At 42.7% G+C, this 21,771-nt stretch overlaps 4 protein-coding genes and 1 pseudogene across 10 annotated transcripts; 3 read left to right on the top strand and 2 right to left on the bottom strand.

The window, feature by feature from the left end:
- Window positions 1-854: 854 nt before the first annotated feature.
- Window positions 855-3,019, bottom strand: LOC115684645 (uncharacterized). Its single transcript, XM_030609475.2, has 2 exons — window positions 1,984-3,019; window positions 855-1,087 (listed from the first exon to the last, which is right to left on the bottom strand). The coding sequence occupies exons 1-2, from the start codon at window positions 2,919-2,921 to the stop codon at window positions 991-993; spliced, it is 1,035 nt and encodes a 344-aa protein (XP_030465335.1). The 5' UTR covers window positions 2,922-3,019; the 3' UTR covers window positions 855-990.
- A 1,211-nt stretch (window positions 3,020-4,230) lies between these two features.
- Window positions 4,231-7,203, bottom strand: LOC115684641 (pentatricopeptide repeat-containing protein At3g26540). The gene has a single exon (XM_030609463.2). It carries the CDS (start codon window positions 6,985-6,987, stop codon window positions 4,870-4,872), a length of 2,118 nt encoding a protein of 705 aa, XP_030465323.2. The 5' UTR covers window positions 6,988-7,203; the 3' UTR covers window positions 4,231-4,869.
- A 400-nt stretch (window positions 7,204-7,603) lies between these two features.
- On the top strand, window positions 7,604-11,432 carry LOC115684642 (putative pentatricopeptide repeat-containing protein At1g77010, mitochondrial). Of its 6 annotated transcripts, XR_008815100.1 has the most exons (4): window positions 7,604-9,883; window positions 10,138-10,252; window positions 10,712-10,815; window positions 10,901-11,432. XR_008815100.1 is itself a non-coding variant. In XM_056305960.1 (2 exons), the coding sequence occupies exon 1, from the start codon at window positions 7,826-7,828 to the stop codon at window positions 9,869-9,871; it is 2,046 nt and encodes a 681-aa protein (XP_056161935.1). In that variant the 5' UTR covers window positions 7,604-7,825; the 3' UTR covers window positions 9,872-9,883; window positions 10,712-11,432. The 6 variants fall into 6 exon arrangements, 2 of the variants coding, with proteins under 2 accessions (XP_056161935.1, XP_056161921.1); XR_008815102.1 differs by lacking the exon at window positions 10,138-10,252; XR_008815097.1 differs by having other exon boundaries at window positions 10,712-11,432.
- Window positions 11,433-12,336: 904 nt separating this feature from the next.
- On the top strand, window positions 12,337-16,285 carry LOC115684643 (2-oxoisovalerate dehydrogenase subunit alpha 1, mitochondrial-like). 2 transcript variants are annotated; one of them, XM_030609474.2, is made up of 9 exons: window positions 12,337-12,833; window positions 13,725-13,862; window positions 14,055-14,237; window positions 14,554-14,711; window positions 14,815-14,914; window positions 14,994-15,105; window positions 15,282-15,421; window positions 15,646-15,831; window positions 15,949-16,285. In XM_030609474.2, exons 1-9 carry the CDS (start codon window positions 12,543-12,545, stop codon window positions 16,114-16,116), a joined length of 1,476 nt encoding a protein of 491 aa, XP_030465334.2. In that variant the 5' UTR covers window positions 12,337-12,542; the 3' UTR covers window positions 16,117-16,285. The 2 variants fall into 2 exon arrangements, with proteins under 2 accessions (XP_030465334.2, XP_030465333.2); XM_030609473.2 differs by having other exon boundaries at window positions 14,994-15,150.
- Window positions 16,286-16,422: 137 nt separating this feature from the next.
- LOC115684734 (probable serine/threonine-protein kinase PBL8) lies at window positions 16,423-20,813 on the top strand (annotated as a pseudogene).
- The last annotated feature ends 958 nt before the right edge of the window (window positions 20,814-21,771 follow it).

The raw sequence follows: 21,771 nt of genomic DNA, 5'->3' as shown, positions 1-21,771 counted from the left end.
TAAGATATACTTGGCTAGTTACAACCATGAAGTTGGATTAGCGCAACCGTCTAAAACCCGGGCAAAGCAAACTTCCTAGGTGTTGCACTCATGAAATATTCATCATATGCCTTCCCAAAGAGCAACCCTCTTCACAATCTTAATCAAGGTAGAAATTATGAAAAGGAGCCTATTCCTACCGAATGACAGTGAATGTTAGCCTTACCATCTCATGCAATAAATTTATAAGTAAAGACGCCGTATATTCCTTCTTCTCTGAACCATCTGATTGGTGGAATGCAAATACGGACATTACCCACGTATATAATTAATTATGTTTTTACGTGGTGGATATTCATGACGTGCGGCTCACGAATTAGAGAGATGGAGCAAAACACGGTTCTTTAAATAAAGCGCGCAGGTCGAGGCCCATAGCTGCTTTTTTTTAAGAAGACAAGCCCTTTCACTTTCCTAAAATTGGTGTCACTTTGATTGTCGAAAGTGGAAACAAAGGCAAATCACACTTGATTTTGTCTTTCTTAGGGCCACACAATTGAATACGGGCATGCCAAAAAGGAAAAGGGGAACTTCACTTGCTTTTCCCCCTCTTTTGCCGAGACAAAGTAACAACTAAACGAAACATAATAATTGACCAACCCATTCATAGAGAGGACAACATCCTTACCTTAAGCTTCAAGAACACATATAACACTGTTGATGTCACATTACTGTTTAGTGCAGATCCAAGTCAGAAAGACATATACCAGAGATTATTGCGTATATAGCATTAACTCCACTAATCACATAGTTGACTCGATAATTCAAACTGCTTAAATAATGAGATTCATTGGAAGGGCAAGCGAAAGAACACCGAATTCAAGCAAACAGCATATTGAAAAATTTAGAGATGAGAATAATTACAAACTCATCAAACACTTCCGAATATATGTAGGCACTCTAATGTGATCTTTGGATGTACTACAGTAATGGAAACATAATTACAGAACCGATTTAGGCCGCGTTCGGAGCATGGGCTCGCTCTTTTCGCTTCTGCGATTCGCTCTTCACCGTCCAGAGAAACGAGCAACACCCTCCTCCGTTCACGTGCCTGCGTCGCGTCCAAAGAAGGGAATTTGTCAGGATCACTTGGACAGCAATTGCTTAACAAATTTCTTGAACAGTCACATAGTTTTGTTATCTCATGAAACCCAGCCTGGATTACTATTTGGGACATGATAATGAAGTTCTCTGTCATGTGTCCTTGATTAGAAGTCAGGATTGTGTGGTGTGGCTTGGGAGGCAATTCATGTACGGTTTGGACTCGAAACAATTGTGAGATGTACTCCACGACAACGATAAGGATTCTCATTTCAGAATCATGAGATTTTCCTATTGGTTGACCCTGTTCCTGAACCCATCATCTAAGTCTGGCACAACTCATGGTGTGGTTGGAAAAACTCGGAATGGCTTGTCCAGGAAAACAACAGGAAATTGTACAGAAACACATTTTTTTTTTCCCCAGAAAAGGGTCTGTTCTAGAACAAAGACTTTGACTCTTATGCTTATCCACTGTAGGAAAAATATCCGATGAAAGTTTCCAGGAACACAAACAAGTCTCCAAGGAAACAACCTTGCAAAATACCAGCTCAGGTCTCTGCAGAGAGAAAATTCTCACTCTCTCTCTTGGCAGCATCCTATTTTCTGATGAAACAAAATAATCTTAGTTCTTAAATTCATCTACTAGTATTTCCAGGGAACCCACGAGCCTTATGCAAAGATGTCCCTTTAAGTATCAAATTTCACTTAATTGCGAATCTGCGACTAGTTTTTTTCTCTAATTTGCAACAGAACTTCACAGGTTCATTAATCCTATTCCTAAAGTGCAAATTTTCTCAACTCTATTAGATGGAACAGAATCTGATCCATCCTGGCCTAATTCTTTTTCCCTCACAAAATCGCATAAGCACAGAAAAACTAGAATGAAGTTTGCTTAACAGTTCATACCTCTTGCTCCTACTCAAGCTGTTGCATCTGCTGCTGCTGCTGCTGCTTCTGCTTCCACTGCTCTTCATGCTTCCGGCGTTCATGCTTGAATCAACGCTCTCGCTGTCACCCGGTGCAGAATTCCTCTTCCTCCACCACTCCTTCTCGACCTCGACGTTCGCAGATCCATCCATCGAGGGCCTCGGCGAGACCTTGCTAAAGTTATTGCCTATATTATCCTTTTTCTTCTTGCTTGAGCTCCAAGGAATTGGAAACACCATTTTAAGCAAGAACCCACCATTGTCGATACTTCCACTCCTCACCATCATATGCCCTTTATTATTGGTCCCATCAACTCTCCTGTTGCTGTTCTGTCTCTTGGCACTCCCATCCCTTTGGATCATCGCCATGGTATCGAGCTGTGGCCGAACCCTCGGCAGCTCGACGAGGTCTTTGAGAGAGAGCTCGTAGCACGACTCGGGCATGTTCCTCACCATCTCCATGAGCTCCATTTGCCCCCGAGCGATTGCCTGCGTCCTCGAAGCGGGCGACAAGCTCCGGTAATGGTTGACGCCGCCCTGGTGGCGCTGCGGGCTCTCCGGTGGGCTCGACCGCCACAGCGGCGGTGTGCATACCCCCGAGTCCTCGTCTGCGTTCGTCTTGCCGCGGAAGTCGCACATGTTGGCCTGAGCAGTAGCCCTGTAGTTTGCATGGCTTTCGACAGTCTTTCGAGCCCGGGAACCGTAGTCGAGGGCACCGACGCCAGAGATCTGGATGTGGTCGGATAGCCTAAGGTTGTTTCTTTGTCGGGCCGGGTCTAGCATGGTATGTAGTTGCTGTTGTATGTGTGTGTGTGTGTGGAGGGGGGAAGGAAGGAGCAGTGAGTGATTCTGGTTTGCTATGGAAGAGGAGAGAGGTGGGTAGAATGGCATTATCAAAAACAGCCACCTTATAGTCATTTCCAATTTTCGTCATTATCTTTATTTCATCTAGAGTTATTAATTAATGGACGGCTCTTGAAGTAAAAGTCAAGGAGTTCTAGATGAGTAGGAAGCAGGCCCACATCCTAAGGCAAAAAACACTAAATAAATTATATCACGATCAAATTGAGAGACGTTGCAAACAAAATATCACCAGATCAATCAAGAATTATTGCTTATTTATTACACGTCAAACGAAAAGGAGTAAGTGTACAAGTTAACAAAATGCATACAATCGTCGCCCGATATAAACACCACGCGGCGCAATTCGCCCCGCATCAAGATCTTTCTGTCTTTTTCAGGAGGAGGAGCGTTTGTTTGTTGGCTTTTCCGATGTGTTCCTTTTGCGTGGAAGGGAAAGACAGGCACGTCCACTTCCGATGGGGGTGGGAGAGGGAACAGGGGATGAGGGGCCTGGCTGCGCATGTTGAGACGTATCTGAGTCGAGGGCGTTAATTATTAGTGCTAATCAATTTGATTAACTAGCTAAAGAATTTAATTAAAGACAAAAGTTTAGGAGGGGGAGGGGGAGGTGGAAGATTTGTTGGGTTGCTTTTCGAAGAGGGCAATGCTAAGGAAGGATTTCTAGGGCGGTACGTTTGAAATTATAATATTCCAAAACGTGATGTCGTTTCCTGGAGACTGAGACATCATGTTGTTAGGAGAGGGTCCTAGGCCCCAACTAACTTTAGTATATAAAGATATTCCTCGAACAACTGAGGAGTCTATTTCGGCCCAAAGAAAAAAATGAAAATGAAACAGCTTAAGAGTCAATTCGTACGCTCTCTCTCTCTTTCTTTTTCTCTAGACGAATCCTCGGTACCTCAGGTCGTATGTTAGGACAGAAAATTAATCATAGGAATGCGATTGTCGTTAGACTGGACCGGCCATAGTCACAGCATCGGGACGGAAACTTAGTCTCAGGACGAACTTCTAGAACTCGAGACCCTCGATCGTTAGGCTGACTACGAGCTCCCTGTGGGTTTGATAAAGGGAAAGGAACGAAACCATAGAAAGAGCATGGTACCATGATCTAGGATTAGGTTTCCAAAAGCCTAGTCAATCTCCAAGTCGCAACAGGGGTAGCAGATGCAAATCGGTCGATAATAAACATTTTGGTATGTCAGCACGTAAGGTTGGCCCCATAGATTAGTTTATTCGTAGTCGGTTGAGAGGGTTGCGCGTCTCATTATTTGTTGTTCTGTAGATTTGTCCGCACTCAAATATCCTATTCCCATGTTTCTTTTTCCCCATTTTCTTTCAGTAAATGAGACGAATTCATATGATCTTCACGACAGGAATTTGTGTCGTATTCATCCGCAGGGTAAGGTAACCATGAAAAGATGGGGTGGAAAAATTTGAACCTGAAAGACGTTGCTTGAGCTGAAAGAACTCGCCAACAAGTTTTTTGGCAGTGCTTGAAAATGAAGTGGCCCTTCGAAGGCACTCTTCGAGCCAGATATGATGGTCACTTGCCTTGGGTTGCTTCACAATCATTTGGTTGGCTCCATGACCATGGCTCCTGTTATTCGACAGGACTTCTGCTTCTGTTTCTCCTTCTCTTGGAAGCTTCAATCATTGATCTAAATACGATTAGGTCAGAGATTTTTGGGGAGGAAAATCTAGACCGGTCCTCATATGCACGTAAGTCATTGGACATCATGTCGAAGCAATATGCATCCCGAAAATTCCGACTTTTTGCAGTTGAAGTTTCGCCAGCTGCTTCTGCTTTTTTTTTTTTTTTTGGTGACAAGCGAAGACATTGTCCGGGTGGGGATCAGTTTGCTTTCCTGGTCAGAGAACTAGGGAGGTCTTAACTTAAAGAGGATGGAGTTTTGCAGCTCGAGTCCTATTCCAGAAACTGTTTGCTAATCAAACCGACCGATCTGTAGTTAACTACTTTGCCGTTCTGGGTATGCCTGCAACTTCATTTTTCACATGGATCTGAAATATTCGACTCTGCAAGCAGCTTGGAAGCCCATTCTCCCAAGTTGGGGAACCCATGTTTTTGACAAGCACCATGTATTCTCTTAAGCATCGAAACTGTCGGCTCAAATGGCATTGTCTTAACAAACTTTTTAAGCTCACACATCCGTCCGGCACGGCTATAGAGTTCAATCATTTGCTCATAATGCTCTAGCCTAGGGATAACGCTATAAACATTAGTCATAGATTTGAAACTCCGTCCTCCCAAGTCAACAAGATCCTCACAGATACAGGCACGCAAGAGCCCCTGAAATGTGCCGTGGTCTGGTTTAATACCTTCCGTGCTCATCATGTCAAACAATTCTAGAGCGTCTTTGCCCAACCGATTGTGGCAACAGCCCAGAATTATGGAATTCCAAAGAACCACATCTCGTGGAGCTGCTTCCATGAAAACTTTCAGGGCATACTTGATGCAGCGGCATTTGGAATACATGTCAATCAGAGCTCCTCTAACGACAATATCGATCTTATATCCTTTCCTAATCATGAATCCGTGAATTTGTTTCCCATGATCAAGAGCACCAATATTAGCACAAGCTGCAAGAAGAGTTCCAAAAGTGAAGACACTGGGCATTGTCTCCCATTGCATCTCACAGAACATTTCCATCGCATGTTCACTCCTTTGATGACGAGCATAACTGGTCAGCAAAGAATTCCAGGAAACTTTGTCCCGCCACTGACTCATCACGTAAAAACAAGCTCGAGCATATCTGAAGTTCCCGCATTTTCCATACATATCCAAAAGAGAATTGCTGACAAGTAAATGGGAAAAGAGACCACGTCGATAAACAAACCCATGCACTTGCTTCCCCAAGAAAACATCTGAAAGGCCAGTACACAAGTTTGAGATCAGTGCAAGAGTGACATGGTCAATGTCCTTGGTTGAACTGCGCATTAGAGATATGAAATTTAAGGCCTCATCCCACTGTCCGGAGCGGATGTATCCTGCCAACATTGCATTCCAGGAAATCACATTCCGTTCCGGCATCTCATTGAAGAGCTCCCTAGCCTTTCCAGTTCTCCCACCCAAAGCATAACCAGACACCATTGAAGTCCAGGAAACTACGTTCTTGGCACAAGGTTGATCAAAAATCTTTTGTGCAGATTCTAATTCAACGCACTTAACATACATATCAATGAGTGAACTGGAAACCACTTCATCATCTTCCAGACATACCTTAATTGTGGACCCATGTATTTGCATCCCCTCCACAAGAGCACGAATCTTAGAACAAGCAACAAGAGCGCTTGAGAAGGTGAACTTCAGCGGCCTAGTGTCAGTCAGAAACATTTTGAAGAACATAACAATCGCCTCCCTCTCATCATCCATCTCAAGATACCGCCTTACAATCACATTCCAAGAAACCGCATTTGGTCTTTCCATCTCATCGAACATCCTCCTCGAGTCACCCATAACACCGCACTTCCCGTACACATCGACAAGCGAGCTCCCCAAAATTACGTTACCACAAAAAGCATGCTTCACCATGAGCCCATGGATTTGCATCGACAGACCAAGCGCCCGAATGACACCACAAGAGCCAAGCACACCGGCAAAAGTGACCTCACTAGCAGAAACCCCGGATGCGTTCATTTTCGAAAACAAGCTCAGCGCCTTCTCCGCGCGCCCGTTCCGCACATACGCAGCAATCAACGCGTTCCAAGACCCGCCATCTCTCTCGGGCATTTCGTCGAACAGCTCTCGGGCGTCCGCCAAGCACCCGCATTTCCCATAAGCCTCGATGGCGCGGTTCAGCAGGAAGGCCGGCGGCGTCGGGTCGAGGGCGACCAGGTGGGACTCCACCCTCCGGGCCTCCACGATGGCGCGGGCGGAGGAGCAGAGCTGGAAGAGGCGGGCGTACAGAGAGCGGGCGACGGGCTCCGGGGACTCGAAGAGGACGGAGACGGCTTGCCGGAGGCGACCCGCATCGAGGTGGCCGAGGATGGTGCCGGTCAGAGCCTTGGCGGTGCTGGGCCTGGGCGGCGCCGGCGGCGACTTGGGGTTGCGGACTCTGTGGCCGAGGAGCTGGTTAAGTACAGAGGCGGCATTCACACCCATATAACGAACGCGGACGATGCGACGGTGCGCAAAGCAGCTTCCTCTTCCGTTGCTTACATGCTCGGAGTAGTACGCGACAGAATTTGAAAGGAACGAATGCGAGTTGGCCGAGCGGAGGGGATCAAAGCGAAGCGGTTGCTTCGACCTTGCCCTGTTGCCTTGCACGGCAGTGAAGAGCAGGGCGATTTTTGTCCGGCTTTGCGGTTTCTATGTTCTGCGAAGTGGGACACGACCCATTTCGAAGTCACAGAACGGCTCATTATTGTATTTGCATTCTTTTAATGGGAAAATGAAATAAATGGTCTACGAACTTGAGCTAAATATGATCTTTCAACTTTAAATTTGTTCAGCGTGATTCTTCAACTTTTGGTATATGCTCAACGTAGTGTCTAAATTGTATGAAAATATTTAATATTGCCCCTGATTTTGAATTAATTGAATGGCGACTTTTTGGTATTGTTCAGGGACTATGTATTAAAAGTTCAGAAATCACGTTGCACGTTAAATTAAAATTCACGATCGATATCACTATCCTTCATTTTTTTTTTCTAAATCAAATAAAGAACTTTAGTATTTTTGTGAAGAAAACTATTCTAGTGCATGGAAATTGCATACCGCCGACTTTTTCTCGAGACCTGCTTACAACTCATCAAAACGGCGACGCTGGGTAGTTCAAGCCGAAATGCTGCTCTCACCTTCGCCGCCGCACACCGGCCGACATAGGGGCTTGTGCTTGTGGATGGTCGCCGTCGTCTGGCGGCGTCAGACTGGCGGGACGGTGGCGCCGGCGATTTGGAGTTCAGGCCAACAGCAGCTTTAACGTAAACATTGAGAGGTCATGGACATGGATGTGCAAACCTGCGGGCACTTACTCCAGTCCTGCATCACTCGTCTCTCCGTCCACGAAGGCAAGCAGCTCCATCTCCTCTTCCTGAAAAAGGGTCTCTTGAACTGCGCCATCACGCTCGGAAACCGTCTCCTTCAGCTCTACGCCAAGTGCGGCCAAATGGATAATGCACGGCGACTGTTTGATGATATGCCTCAGCGGAATTGCTTCACTTGGAACACGATGGTTGAAGGCTACATGAGGACGGGAGAGGCGGCTAAGTCTCTGGAGTTGTTTAGTTACATGCCCTACAGGAATGATTTCTCTTGGAATGTGGTGATTTCGGGTTTTGCCAAGAGGGGTGATCTTCGGACTGTTTCTTGTTTGTTTAATGCCATGTCCAGGAAGAATGCAGTTGCGTGGAATTCCATGATTCATGGTTATGCCAAGAGTGGGCGTTCCAGGGAAGCCCTTAGGTTTTTTAAGGACATGAATTCAGATCCTTTTGAGAGAATGCAGGGTGATACCTTTGTTTTGGCCACTGTCATAGGTGCTTGTTCTGACCTAGAAGCTATTGATTGTGGCAAGCAGATTCATGCGCGCCTTCTTATTGACAGAGTGGCATTTGATTCGGTGTTGGCTAGTTCGTTGGTCAACTTGTATGGAAAATGCGGTGACTTGGATAGTGCCAATCGAGTTTTAAGTAGCATGGACGAACCGAATGATTTCTCTCTGTCGGCATTGATTTCTGGGTATGCCAATTGTGGTAAAATGGATGAGGCAAGAAGGGTTTTCAGCAGTAGCAATAACCCATGTGTCGTATCATGGAATTCACTGATTGCAGGCCACGTAGCTAATAACGAGGAAATGGAAGCTTTAGTTCTGTTTAACAAGATGCGTGAAGAAGCCGTCCGTGAGGACGCCTCTACAGTAGCCAGTATTTTAAGTGCATGCAGCAGCTTAGGTGTTCTTGTACAGGGTAAGCTAATGCATGCCCATGCTTCGAAGAGTGGTCTCCTTAACGAAATTATCGTCGCGAGTGCTCTTGTTGACGTGTATTATAAATGCGGAAGCCTAAGGGATGCTTGCGATCTCTTTGATGAGCTGGAAGTTCATGACACGATCTTACTTAATTCTATGATCACAGTGTATTCTAACTGTGGAAAGGTTGATGATGCAAAAGAAATTTTCAAGTCTATGTCAAAGAAAAGCTTGATCTCGTGGAATTCAATGCTAGTAGGTCTCAGTCAGAACGGTTGTCCTGTTGAAGCTTTAGATCTTTTCTGTGAGATGAATAGGCTTGGCTTGATGATGGATAAGTTCAGCTTTGCGAGTGTTCTCAGTTCTTGTGCTGTTATATCTTCATTTGATCTCGGGGAACAAATTTTTGGAAGAGCCATTGTCATTGGGCTCGAACATGACCCTATCATTTCTACTTCCCTCGTCGATTTCTTCTGCAAGTGTGGTCATGTTGAGAAAGGGAGAAAAGTATTTAATGGAATGGTGAAAATGGACGAAGTCTCTTGGAATACCATGCTGATGGGTTATGCTACCAACGGCCATGGGATGAAAGCATTGAGTCTGTTTGAGGAGCTGAGGCATGCTGGTTTGAGACCCACAGATATTACTTTTACAGCAGTCCTGTCCGCATGTGATCATTGTGGATTGGTTGAAGAGGGGTGGAAATGGTTATATGCAATGAAATTGGATTATGACATCGATCCGACGATCGACCACTACTCCTGTGTTATCGATCTTTTTGCACGGGCGGGTTACCTGAATGAGGCCATAGATCTGATAGAGCAAATGCCTTTTGATGCCGATACAACAATGTGGTCGTCTGTGTTGAGAGGTTGTGTGGCTCATGGGAATAGAACTCTTGGGAAGAAAGTAGCGGAGCAAATTATCAAGCTTGATCCAGAGAATTCAGGTGCTTATGTACAGTTATCTGGCATACTTGCTGACATTGGGGATTGGGAAAGATCAGCAGAAGTTAGGTATATGATGAAGGAAAAGCAAGTAGGGAAAGATCCTGGTTGTAGTTGGGCTGACTGCTGAACGCTAAATATGGTACGCTATTCTTTTTGTTGTTTATTAGTTTTCCTATGGCTTGTTTTCATCATTGAATTGTTTTATGGTGGATCTTGTATCTGATAATGGATGCTCATTTACCATGAGTAGACTACTGATATTATTCTTTTTGTTGTTTATTAGTTTTCCTATGGCTTGTTTTCATCATTGAATTGTTTTATGGTGGATCTTGTATCTGATAATGGATGCTCATTTACTATCAGTAGACTACTGATATTATGCTCTGTGGTCAGATTGCCGGAAGGTAGTGAAGAGGGCAACTGTTATATATGAAGTTCATCTCTTCAAACATTATGTCTCAGAAATGAAAGTATACATGTCAAGATTGGTAAACATATTGGACAGTTGGTAATGCCTTTTCTGCCCTCGTTTTTCAAGATCACTCTGATGGTTAAGAAATGTCTATTAGAGGCAGATTTTAGACAGTTATAGATCTCTCTCTTTCTGCTGTTTTTTTCAAGTACATGAGTGCGTGGTACCTCAAGACTCGAGTGTTTGTTGCATAAACGTCCATTTAACTACTATTATCAAGTTTAGGAATTTTTAAGAAACGGCTGGATGAGATGCCAGATTAAGTATGCATAGTGCTGTTCCACCGTGTTACTCTTCCTAACAGAAATTTTGTCCGCTCCTGAATGGTCTGATGTTGTGGGTTCTTATAGGTTTTGGTGAGCTGGTATACGAAGTCTCTCTAACAAGGATGTCACCAATATCTCAGCTTGCACACTCGTGCTTCATTTACTTGTATTGCAAATTAGTCAATACTCTATGATGCGATCAATTGCGAGTTCTTTTCTCTTAGTTCAGGTTCCAGAGGCTAAGGCTCTGGTCACGAGCATAAGTGTAGCAAGCGGCTGATCAGTTGAACCGTCACATGTCAAGCTAGCTGGACCATCTAATAAGTAGTGCAGGTAAATAATATTTTCATCTACAAACTTTCAGCACCTGACTGTTATTTTGATGGTAGGACTGGAACTGATGACTTGTCTCTATCAGCATTTATTTCTGCAAGATGAGCAGGCTTGTCCTGATGATCAGTTTAAGCTTTGCTAGCGTCAAATTGGGGGATGACATTTGATCCAAGGAATAGGGTCAATCACTTCTCTTGGATGATCGATCTTTTTGCCTGCGCTGGTTACTAATACCATGCCACAGATCCGATAGAGCAAATAAACGCCTTTCGATGCAGATATATCAATGTGGTCCTCGGCTTTGGGAGGTTTATGTGGCTCATGGGAATGAAACTCTTGGGAAGAAGGTTGCCGATAAATTGATGGAGCTCAATCCTGAGACTGATAGATGATTATGTAGAATTTATCCAGCGCTGGCGGACTTTGGTGAGGGAAAGATCGGCAGAGGGTTGTAAAGTATCACATAGAGAGCGGGAGAGAATTTCTCTACACGCAAATGGTAAACCCATTTATCATGTATCGTATATCTCTGTCGCCATGTAATATAGTTGTGAAGAAGGGAGGCCCTAACTCTACAGTCTCATTTTTGCTAAAATTATAAATACCAATTTGACACACATGATTATCGGGAGGATACTCAACCGAATTACGAATGATTGTATGGTTGCCGCCTCATATGCAGAGCCTAACTCGCCAATTCCAAAAGGATGATAAGGGACGACCGAGGGTTGAGGATTTTTTAGTCCGAAACCGAACCTTTGTCCAGACTCATCCACTAATCAGGTACGCTATAAAAGACTGGAGCATGGTGCATGTATGAAAGAGAAGTTGGATCTCACGGCACGTTATCTCCACAGATCGGAAACATTGCAAAAGGATACGACGAAAAAGAAGGAAGGAATTGGCGATTGAAATCGATCGGAGTAAATGTTTGTGAACAGAATCCATCCTCCAGTCAGGTTTTGTCTCGATGGCACATCCCCGTCCAGTCAAGTCCAATTGATGATGACAATGGGAATGGACCCCCTGGCAATATCAACCGCACCTTCGCATCGAAGGCTTATCTCTCTGTGGAAGCGTCCAGCTCATTGTCCACGAGTGAAAAAGGGTGCGGAGGGCGACCGGCACGACAGTGACTTCTCAGGAGTTATCGTAAAAGCCCTACACTGACGTTAACATGTGCGGCTTATCACGGCGGCAGTAGGAGTAGGAGTAGCTGGGACGTTAAAAATGGATCAAAGCTACCTGAATTCAAGGCAGGTGACAGTTCTGGTTATAGCAATCAATGCAAAGAACCGAACCGAATGTCCTTTGGAAAGGCCCTCGCGAATGAATGGAAAGGTCTTTTTTTTTCACTTCGTGCTTTTGGTCAACACGAAGAAGACGACAAAAACGTGGACAGTGAGGAGATGAGTTGGAGGTCGGATCAACTTCACCTAGGATGGCAACCAAACGACGGATAAAAACGGCATCTTTCCATGTCTCTCTGTGTGTGTGTGTGTGTCTTTGTGTCACAGACAAGATAAGATTGAGACCGAGAATTCATATCACTCCCTTAACTTTACAAGAAGCTATTAATTATTCGATCCCCACGTCTGTCTTCTTTCTCTGTTCCTCTTTGAGAGAGGCTCTAGGATCAAAGTATCTTGTTCCTACCGAGCTGCTCTCTAACGCATTCTCCTCCTCTTTCTTTTCCGTGATCTTGTCCCCTACCCTCGTGGATTTCGATGGCTGCTTGGTTCAGGAGGACAAGGGCAGTCGCTCATTACCTCAGAAGAAACAACGGGTGTACACCATCGTCGTCGCGTGGGATTCTTGTTGATTGCCAAGGCATGCCCGTGCCCGCGGCTGTGCCGATGCCTGTCGTGCAACCTCTGGAGAGCGTTTGGATCGGACGCGCGACCGGGAGGATCTCGCCGACCCGGTTCCCGATCTTCTCGGCCATGCGCTTTGAGTCCACCAGAGCTGAGAAGCATCTCGAGTCGTTGCAGGAAGTGGAAGATGATGATGATGCTCAGGTATGATTCACGTGGGGACTGTTGGTCCGTCGTCACTCCCCTCCTTATTACTATGATTTTGGAAATTGACAGTCCAACTTTAATCAGCAAACCAAACTATATTGTAAGGTTGCAGCCTTAATCCCTCCTAAAGTTTGGGGCAGTTCTATATTATTGTTACTCTTTCATAAAATTTTTTGTAAATACTGCAAAATCATCCTCTGTTTGGCATATTTTTATCGGCTCGCATCAAATTTCTTTATTGCGGTATTAGCGGCAAACTTTTTCTCGCCATAAAAAAATATCTTCTTTATATATTTTTGAGGGCTTTAATATTAGAGCTAGTTTCAAAAAAAAAATATCAATTTTACCTTAAGTGACAATTCTGGTCTGAATTTTTTTTTGTCTCGATAAAATGTACATATTTTTACTCGAATCCCAAATCTGGCCCTCGTAATGTGAAATTTCAAATTGTTCGGGCCGGATTTGGGATTCAAGTGAAAATTGGTGACTTGTTATAAGACAAATAAAAAGTTCGGGTCAGAATTGCTACTCAAGGTAAAGTTTGTGTTTTTTTTTTTGGAATTAGGCATGTAATATTAAGTAGAAGTGTAATGTTAAGATAATTGAAAAAGAGGACTTTTGGGCAGTTTCAATACTCATTTTTCACGTTGCATCGTGCTATTTCTCTCTCCAATCATTACATTTTTTTAAAGATATACTAAAGTTGACTTGAGACCAGGCTTCCTCGGCTCGTTCACCATTTGGGCCTGCTTGAAATCATTTCAAGCCCATTTGGTCCAGCCCAGTGGGCCTAAAAGGTCAACGGTTATTCGCTTAGTACATCCTGAAATTCAACAGAGAATGCAAATCCTGCTTCTCTTTGTGTTAATTCCTAACATGAAATTGCAGGTCTTGGATTTCCCTGGTGGGAAGGTTACATTTACCTCCAAAATGCAATTCATACCTGAGTCGTCTGAGAAGAGAGTACCGTGTTATCGAGTGCTCGATGACTATGGACAGCCAACTGAGTATGATTTCTCTGACCAGGTACCTTCAACTCTATGAAAAAGGCATTGAAGCAGTTCATACGAACACTGCATATTGAAGTCTTTTGTCGGAATGAATATAATTCACATTAGTCTCACTTGCATCAATGGGTTTCCCAGTCCTATTCAAATCCATATAAGTTTGTGTCGCGCCTGAAAATTTGATGATTTATTCGCCTGTCATGTTAACTAGGTGAACGAGGAACTCGCCGTGAAAATGTACACGGATATGGTCACCCTGCAGATCATGGACGCCATATTCTATGAAGCACAAAGGCAAGGTCGGATATCATTCTATCTCACGTCGATGGGGGAAGAAGCTATCAACATAGCATCCGCAGCTGCCCTCACGGATGATGACGTCGTGTTGCCTCAGGTATGTTTCCTATTTTTCATGAAGGAAACATAGACACATGCAAAGTGCACATGTATAGGTTCATGTCAATGGATATTGTGTCGTTGTATATGTCTATTGAAAATTTAGTTTTGAGATAACGTAGTTCATCTTGATTCGGCGACCAAACAGAGGGATGCTCTAATGTTTCGCTCGAGCATATATTGGATAGAGCGGTAAAAGAATTTTTAATTACTGTGTCCATCATTTCTACTTCAAAGGTCACTAGGTTTCTACTTTTACCAATTGTTAACTCCTGATAGTAATTGATATCGAATGACTCTGGTTTATGCTACAGTACAGAGAACAGGGTGTTTTACTGTGGCGCGGTTTCACGTTACAAGAGTTTGCGAACCAGTGTTTTGGTAACAAGGTCGACTATGGAAAAGGTAGACAGATGCCAATTCATTATGGATCTAATAAGCACAATTATTTCACCGTGTCATCGCCAATAGCGTGAGGCTCCAGCTCTATTTGTTTTCATTTGATTTCTTCATGGATCTCTCTCAATTATATCACTTGTCAATCCCAACATGTCATGCAATTATTTCTTCTCCAGAACACAAATTCCTCAAGCTGTTGGTGCTGCATATTCTCTTAAGATGGATAAGAAAAGTGCATGCGTGGCTGCATATTTTGGTGATGGCAGCACCAGTGAGGTTATTAGTGCACATTTCGTTTATCTATTTTCTGTTCCTATTCTTGAATGAAAGCTGCTGAATCGAGCATTCCTTTCAGGGAGATTTCCATGCTGGCTTGAACTTTGCAGCGGTCATGGAGGCCCCGGTCATCTTTATCTGTCGAAATAACGGATGGGCGATCAGTACCCACATAAGAGAACAATTTCGAAGTACTCATCTTGCACTCTTGATGTATTTTTACATACTGATATTAGGTTAGAAGCGCGAGTTCAATTGTTCTAAGTTGTACACCTCTAAGTTAGAAATCATACATAACAAAAAGCTCTGAAGTGGCTACGTGCTATGGCTTTGACAAAAAACTTATCTTCTTGTTATGTATTTTCAGGTGATGGCATTGTCGTAAGGGGTCAAGCATATGGAATCCGTAGCATTCGAGTGGATGGTAATGACGCTCTCGCTGTTTATTCAGCAGTACGTGAAGCTCGTGAAATGGCAATCAAGGATCAAATGCCTATATTAATTGAGGTAGGCCTAATTCTGAGCTATCAGAATCTCACTCTCTTTTCATCTACTCTACGAATTGTGATGCATTAGAAAGATATGATCTACTTTAAGTACATCACTCGCTCATAAGTGGAGCTATAAAGCTGGTATGTTCTTCCTCAAAGAGACGTGGATTTTCAGTGTAAACTGTTGTAATAATGTCAAGTTGAGAATTCTGCTAAATCTATGTTTTCATTTATCCACAGGTCTTAACATACCGAGTAGGACACCACTCCACATCAGACGATTCAACAAAGTATCGACCCATGGACGAAATTGAGCACTGGAAAATGTTGCGGAACCCTGTAAATAGATTCAGAAAATGGGTTGAAAGGAAAATGTGGTGGGATGATAAAAGGGAGGTCGAGCTTCGAAATAACATTAGAAATCAGGTTAAATTTGCATTGTCCTCATTTTATTAAGTTTTTTCTCGCAAGATCGTTTTCAATGCTCGCTCAAACAATGACTGGCATTTGACAATTTCTGTAACGTGATTTTCCTCTTGATAGGTACTCCAAGCAATTCAGACTGCAGAGAAGTATGAGAAACCTCCATTATCAGACTTGTTCAGGGATGTGTACGACGCTCTTCCATCCAATCTTCATGAGCAAGAGAGTCAACTCAGAGAGACCATCAAGAGACACCCAAAAGACTATCCACTCGATGTTCCTGTGTAGATGGACTTACAATTATTCAAGAAAAGAATTTGTCTCTGAAGCAAAGCCTCGGTAATTAGAAAGCGAAGCTTAATAAAATCACTGCCCTGTATACAAGTTGTTTAACATTCATATACAGTGACGGCTATAACATACTTCTAATTGAATTAAGCGATGGTTGCTGATGCAACGTGAAGCTCAAAAGTCGAACGAGGAGCACTCGACTGTCCTTTTGGCCAGTAAAGACTTCAGTGGAGTACCACTAATCAGAAAACTTTGCAAAGTAATCATCAAGTCTTCTGACTTGAACGATTAGCGAATCAAGTTCTTCATCACTGAATGATATTATTTACGTGGCAAAATTTGTCATGTGATGCTGAATCTTCGAGAGAGAGGGGTTGGGGTTAGGGAGGTGGATCGAGTGAGTCGTGAGCTCAAGGAACATGAACCTTTGCTCAGGTGCGTGTTAAAATGCAACAATTAAAAATCTCCCAAAGTCGGGGCCAAGCCAAAGTTCCGGAGTTAACCGACTTATAAGGCTGACGGGTTGTTTCATGGGCCTCTGCACTCCTTCCCCGGAGTTGTCGAAAAGATAATGTGCTGATTAATGAAAAAATAAGATAGAATAGAGCCTCACATATTTGGCTGTATAGTATGAGAAAAAAAGGTAAGAGTCCTCACACATCTGGCTACGATATCAGACGAAATCATGCACTGACATTATGTGCCTCGTAATCTACCCATGTTCACTGTGTCGACGGCAACCATTCTTAACTTCTTATGAACAATGATCCGAATATTCAGTAGCATCTCTTTTGAAAATCCTACGAATCTTCCTCGTCCCTCCAAGGTGAGCACCAAAAGAAACGACCTGATTGAACGAAAATGGAAGAGAGCGAGAATTTTCTGTTTCTTGATCAAAACTCATTGGATAACCAATCTTAGTCTCCACTAATAATTCTCGCCACATCTCTACTCATTCCGTAAGCTGAATTTGTCAAATATGATGCTCTATATATTCTTTTATCTGTTAAACCAAGTTCGATATGAACTTAGATATTCATAAGTCGGATATTTTTCATATCGAATTTGCTTTCGAGTGATCAGCGAGCAATTGCATCCCATGGAGACTCCTCCTTCTCCATCCTATGTTATCGTCGCCTATGATGCTACTAAAGTCCGCAATGAGCACGAATTCGGGGTGACGCTCAACAGCGTGCTTACGAGAGGTGACATTCTTCGAGGAGGCGACACCATCGTCGTGCTTGGGGTGCTACATAAGGTGCCGCACCCTAGTAAGTATCGATGTATCATGTTCTCGGATTGCAATTACTTCAGCACTGTGTTTAACAAATTAGAAAGCCCATCAGCATTCAAAGTTTGATGTGCTTTGGACACTTTCTTAGTCTGACTTCATTGTTCTCAACTTTTTTAGTGTACCATCAATACCTAGAGAAAGGTCGAGTTTATTCATCAAAAGAAAACAATTTAACATTCACTACAAGTTTGTGATTGAGGATGTATTATTTTCCTTGGCATAGTGGGATATCAGCTTGCAACCACAGCAGAACTTTTATCGGTTCGTGCAATGGAGGAAGAAGTCTCCAAGAAGATAGAGACTTTTGAAAACATGTTATTGCAGAGTGCTGAGAAGTGTGAAGACCAAGGGGTAATATTTTTACTTATTGAAGTATCATATACTTTCTATTTCAACTGTTTATGGCTGAATTGATGTTATATATTCTTCATATTTTGTTAACATGCGTCAACCCAGAAGGTAAACAATGAGAACCCACGATTTGTTACAGACACATGACCATGCGAGAATACAAATATGTGTAGAATGTCAACTCAAAGAAAACAGATTCCATAGATTTGCCTAGGACACGCACTTACATTCAATGAGAGCACAAAACCATACTAACAAATGTGTGATTTACCCAAACCATGATGGTATCATTGTAAGCGATCAATGAAATCGGTGTCTCCGTCTTCCTATATGATTCATATCGCAATGTGTACAGAAATTATGATATTTCTACTTTTAATACTATTGATACATGTTTCCCTAAATCATAGGATGTCATTACTTGAACGCCGGAAATTGAAGTTGTTTTATGAAAGCTTTAGGGTTTGAGCTCATGATTTAGAGTTTTAGGGTTTTAGCGTTTAGGATTTATTGAAGGGAGCAAAGAGAACAACACATTGTTCTCCATTACATATATGGCTATTCAAAGAGATAAGCTAATCATTCTTCCCTAGTACTTTTTGTAATTCAGGTAAGTCTTGAAGTTAAAATAACAGCAGGAAACCCACTTAAGCAAGTGATTCTACAAGAGGCCATAACCTGCAAAGCAACTTGGGTCATTCTTGACAGGTATATAACGCTACTTCACTTCCATATTACTACTTAACACATCTTCTAAAATGACAAAAACGAAACGAAAAGAAAAGAAAATATCTCTTATAAATCTTGTGAATTCATCATCTCCTCGTGCATAAAATGGCGAATGTTTTTCATACATAAAAGGTTTTTACATTGGCCTAGCATGTAGTCATGGAGAAACTGCATTGTGGTTGATAATCTTGACAGGCACTTAAGACGGGACTTGAAGTTTTACCAAAAACAGATACCTTGCAAAGTTGGAATGATACAAGATAGTCTGTCGGTGGACGTTTTGAGGGCTGAAACCGTGACCGAGACGAACCCGATCGAGCACAAGTCATTCTACTATATTACTAAGTCCGTTCTGTCAGTTGCTAGCCAAGTCGGGGAGATCACCGAGCAATCCGACATCTCCAACGGGACTGAATCCTTGACAAAGGATGCTATAAAACGCTCTGACATGCTCAGAAGCAACATGACTACATCTGATCTTGAGACTTGTTTTCTAAGTGAAAAAACAGGCAACATCTTATTATTCTTGATAATATGTTTATTAAAGCATATGTATAATCTTTGAGTATAGTATAAGATTGCTCAGCCTGTTTTAAGTCGTTGTTTGTTTCTTGGATATTAATTCACTTGAGATAAAATAATTGTTCGTTTTCTTTTTTTGTGTGTGTTTCAGGAAGGCCGACTAAAGAGGAGAACAATATCATCTCAATCTATCAAGGCATCCAGAAAAAGACCGCCTCTCGGGGCAGATTCTCGGAAGCGCCGATCCTTTGTGCAAGGTGTGGCACGCGGACCAAACTATACATCAAGGATGCTATGCCTTTCAGCTTCAACGAGATACAGCTCGCAACCAAGGATTTCTCGAAGGATAACTTGGTCGGAGAAGGTGGGTACGGCTACGTCTACAAGGGCCGTCTCAAAGACGGTCAGGAGATTGCGGCGAAGGTGCGGAAGGAGGCCAGCGCGCAAGGGTTTATGGAGTTCAATTCCGAGATACACGTGCTGAGTTTCGCGCGCCACAAGAACATTGTGATGCTGTTGGGCTACAGTTGCAAGGAGAACCTCAATGTGTTGGTGTACGAATACATCTGCAACAAATCCCTTGACTGGCATTTATTTGGTAATTGATGTTTCCTTAATTTGAAATTTAAACCAAACTTGCAATTATCAATCTTGCTAGTCATGAAAAAAGAATATGACAAATTCTCTGTGTATAATAATGTCTAATCATCTGTTTCAGTCAAATAATTACTTGAGAAGTGCCTTTTTCGTAGACAATCCAACAAGTGTCTTAGAGTGGCACCGGCGATATGCGATAGCCATCGGAACGGCAAAAGGTCTGCGCTTTCTACATGAAGAGTGTCGCGGCGGCCCGATAATTCATCGCGACATGCGACCTAGTAACATATTACTCACGCACGATTTCGTGCCGATGGTAACTATATGCCATTTCAAGTAGTTCCTATTTACCAAATTAAATTCACGCCTTTGCAATGTGTTAGGTGAATCAAATGTTTCTGGGTCTGATTAAACTTCTGGTTTCACACAGCTAGGTGACTTTGGCCTAGCTAAGTGGAAAACAAGTGATGATCCAGAGCACACAAGGATTCTTGGAACATTAGGGTGAGGATTAATTTGTCATTAAAGTGGATTATTAGAAAAAGAGTTGCACGTTTTAATGCTTAGTTTCTAGTCAAAGCTAAGATTTTTGTTGAAATTTGTAGGTACTTGGCACCAGAATATGCAGAGAATGGGACGGTTTCGATAAGAACAGATGTGTATGCATTTGGGATGGTTCTCTTACAACTCATAACAGGGCGTAAGGTAGTTGACCCTAAGAGGGACGAGCCACATCAGTCTCTGAGACAGTGGGTATGTTCATTCATTGATCAGATCTTCAAGCATTCGAGCAATGTTAATTTGGTTTTTACATTTTATATATCTTTCCGTTTCCTTCTTCTTATAAGTTTTTTATCTATCGAGTGACATTGCAGGCCGACCCGCTCCTTGATAAGATGGAACTGCACGAACTCATCGATGATCGGACCGGCGAGTCGCACGACACATATGAGCTCTACCTCATGGCCAAGGCGACTCACTTGTGCCTGAAAAGGAATCCCGAGTTACGACCCTCGATGAGCGAGGTAATTTCTCTTGATATTTTGCAGATAATTTCACTTTCTTGTACAGGACCAAGTATTTTTGTTTCCTCTAAGATCCATATCAAAAGAGTCCTTTGCTATTGTAGGTTGTCCAGATCCTTGAAGGGAAGAGCAATCGATTCCACAACTAGAGGGAGCATCAAAGTAATCATCTTTAGTTTCTTCTTTAATTTCCCTTTAATGTTTTCGGAGGTACAATCTTGTGCCTGACCTAGTAAAAGCAAGCACCGTCTCCCTCCAAACAATAATAAGTGCCACACTTTTTGCATCATGTGGACGTAGTCAACCGCTCGCTGCATGTCTCTGTCCGTGTAGGCCAAACACCCACATGAAAAGAGAAGGGGAAAAAGTTGGGAAAAAAAAATCTGTACTTTAGGTCCTTATGTTATGAATCAAAATCACCATGTAACACTCCAAAGTTGGACATTGTAGTCTTTAATTGGAGCACAATTTTGGTACGACTCGACTCCCTGGGTTGGGTCTCCATCCATAATCTCATGCCATTACTTGTGTTAGGACTCTTAGGGCGCATTTGGCAACTGGTCAAATAATAACTATTTATATTATTTTATTTCCAGAATCAGTTTTGAAACAGAAATCCGTTTGGTAAATTTTTTGTTCTCGGGAACAAATTTGCAAAAATTTATTTCCACAATCAGTTTTGAAACAGAATCAAGAAGCAAAAAAGTTGCTTCTTGATTATGGGAACAAAAAATCAGAAATGAAAAAGAAATTTTTTCTTCTTCTTCTTTTTCTTGGTTTTCTTCTTCTTCTTCTTCCTGGCTTGTGGCCGGCAAGGGCGTCGCGGCCTTTGCCGGATCCGCCAAAGGCGGCTCTCGCCCAGGCCGCTTGTCGCCCTCGCCGGTGCCGGCGACCTAACCATGGCCAAGGAAGAGGAAGAAGAAGAAAAAAAAGAAAAATAAAAAGAAAGAATATTAAAAAATTCAAAATATTATTAATAAAAAGAAATTTTGTGCAGTTATCAAATGCATTTCTGTTCTTTTTCTATTCCAAGAATAGAAATTTTTGGCAGTTACCAAATACCATCAAATGCTTAGAAATTGTTCACGGGCACGGAATAAAAAAAAATAATTTCTGAATAGAAATTGTTTACGG

This window comes from Syzygium oleosum, unplaced genomic scaffold, assembly GCF_021117445.2.
Source record: "Syzygium oleosum isolate NSW1041296 unplaced genomic scaffold, Sole_v2.1 Sole_v2.02, whole genome shotgun sequence".
Taxonomy (NCBI): domain Eukaryota; kingdom Viridiplantae; phylum Streptophyta; class Magnoliopsida; order Myrtales; family Myrtaceae; genus Syzygium; species Syzygium oleosum.
Note: the sequence above shows the minus strand (reverse complement) of the source record. Positions and strands in the feature narration are given on the sequence as shown.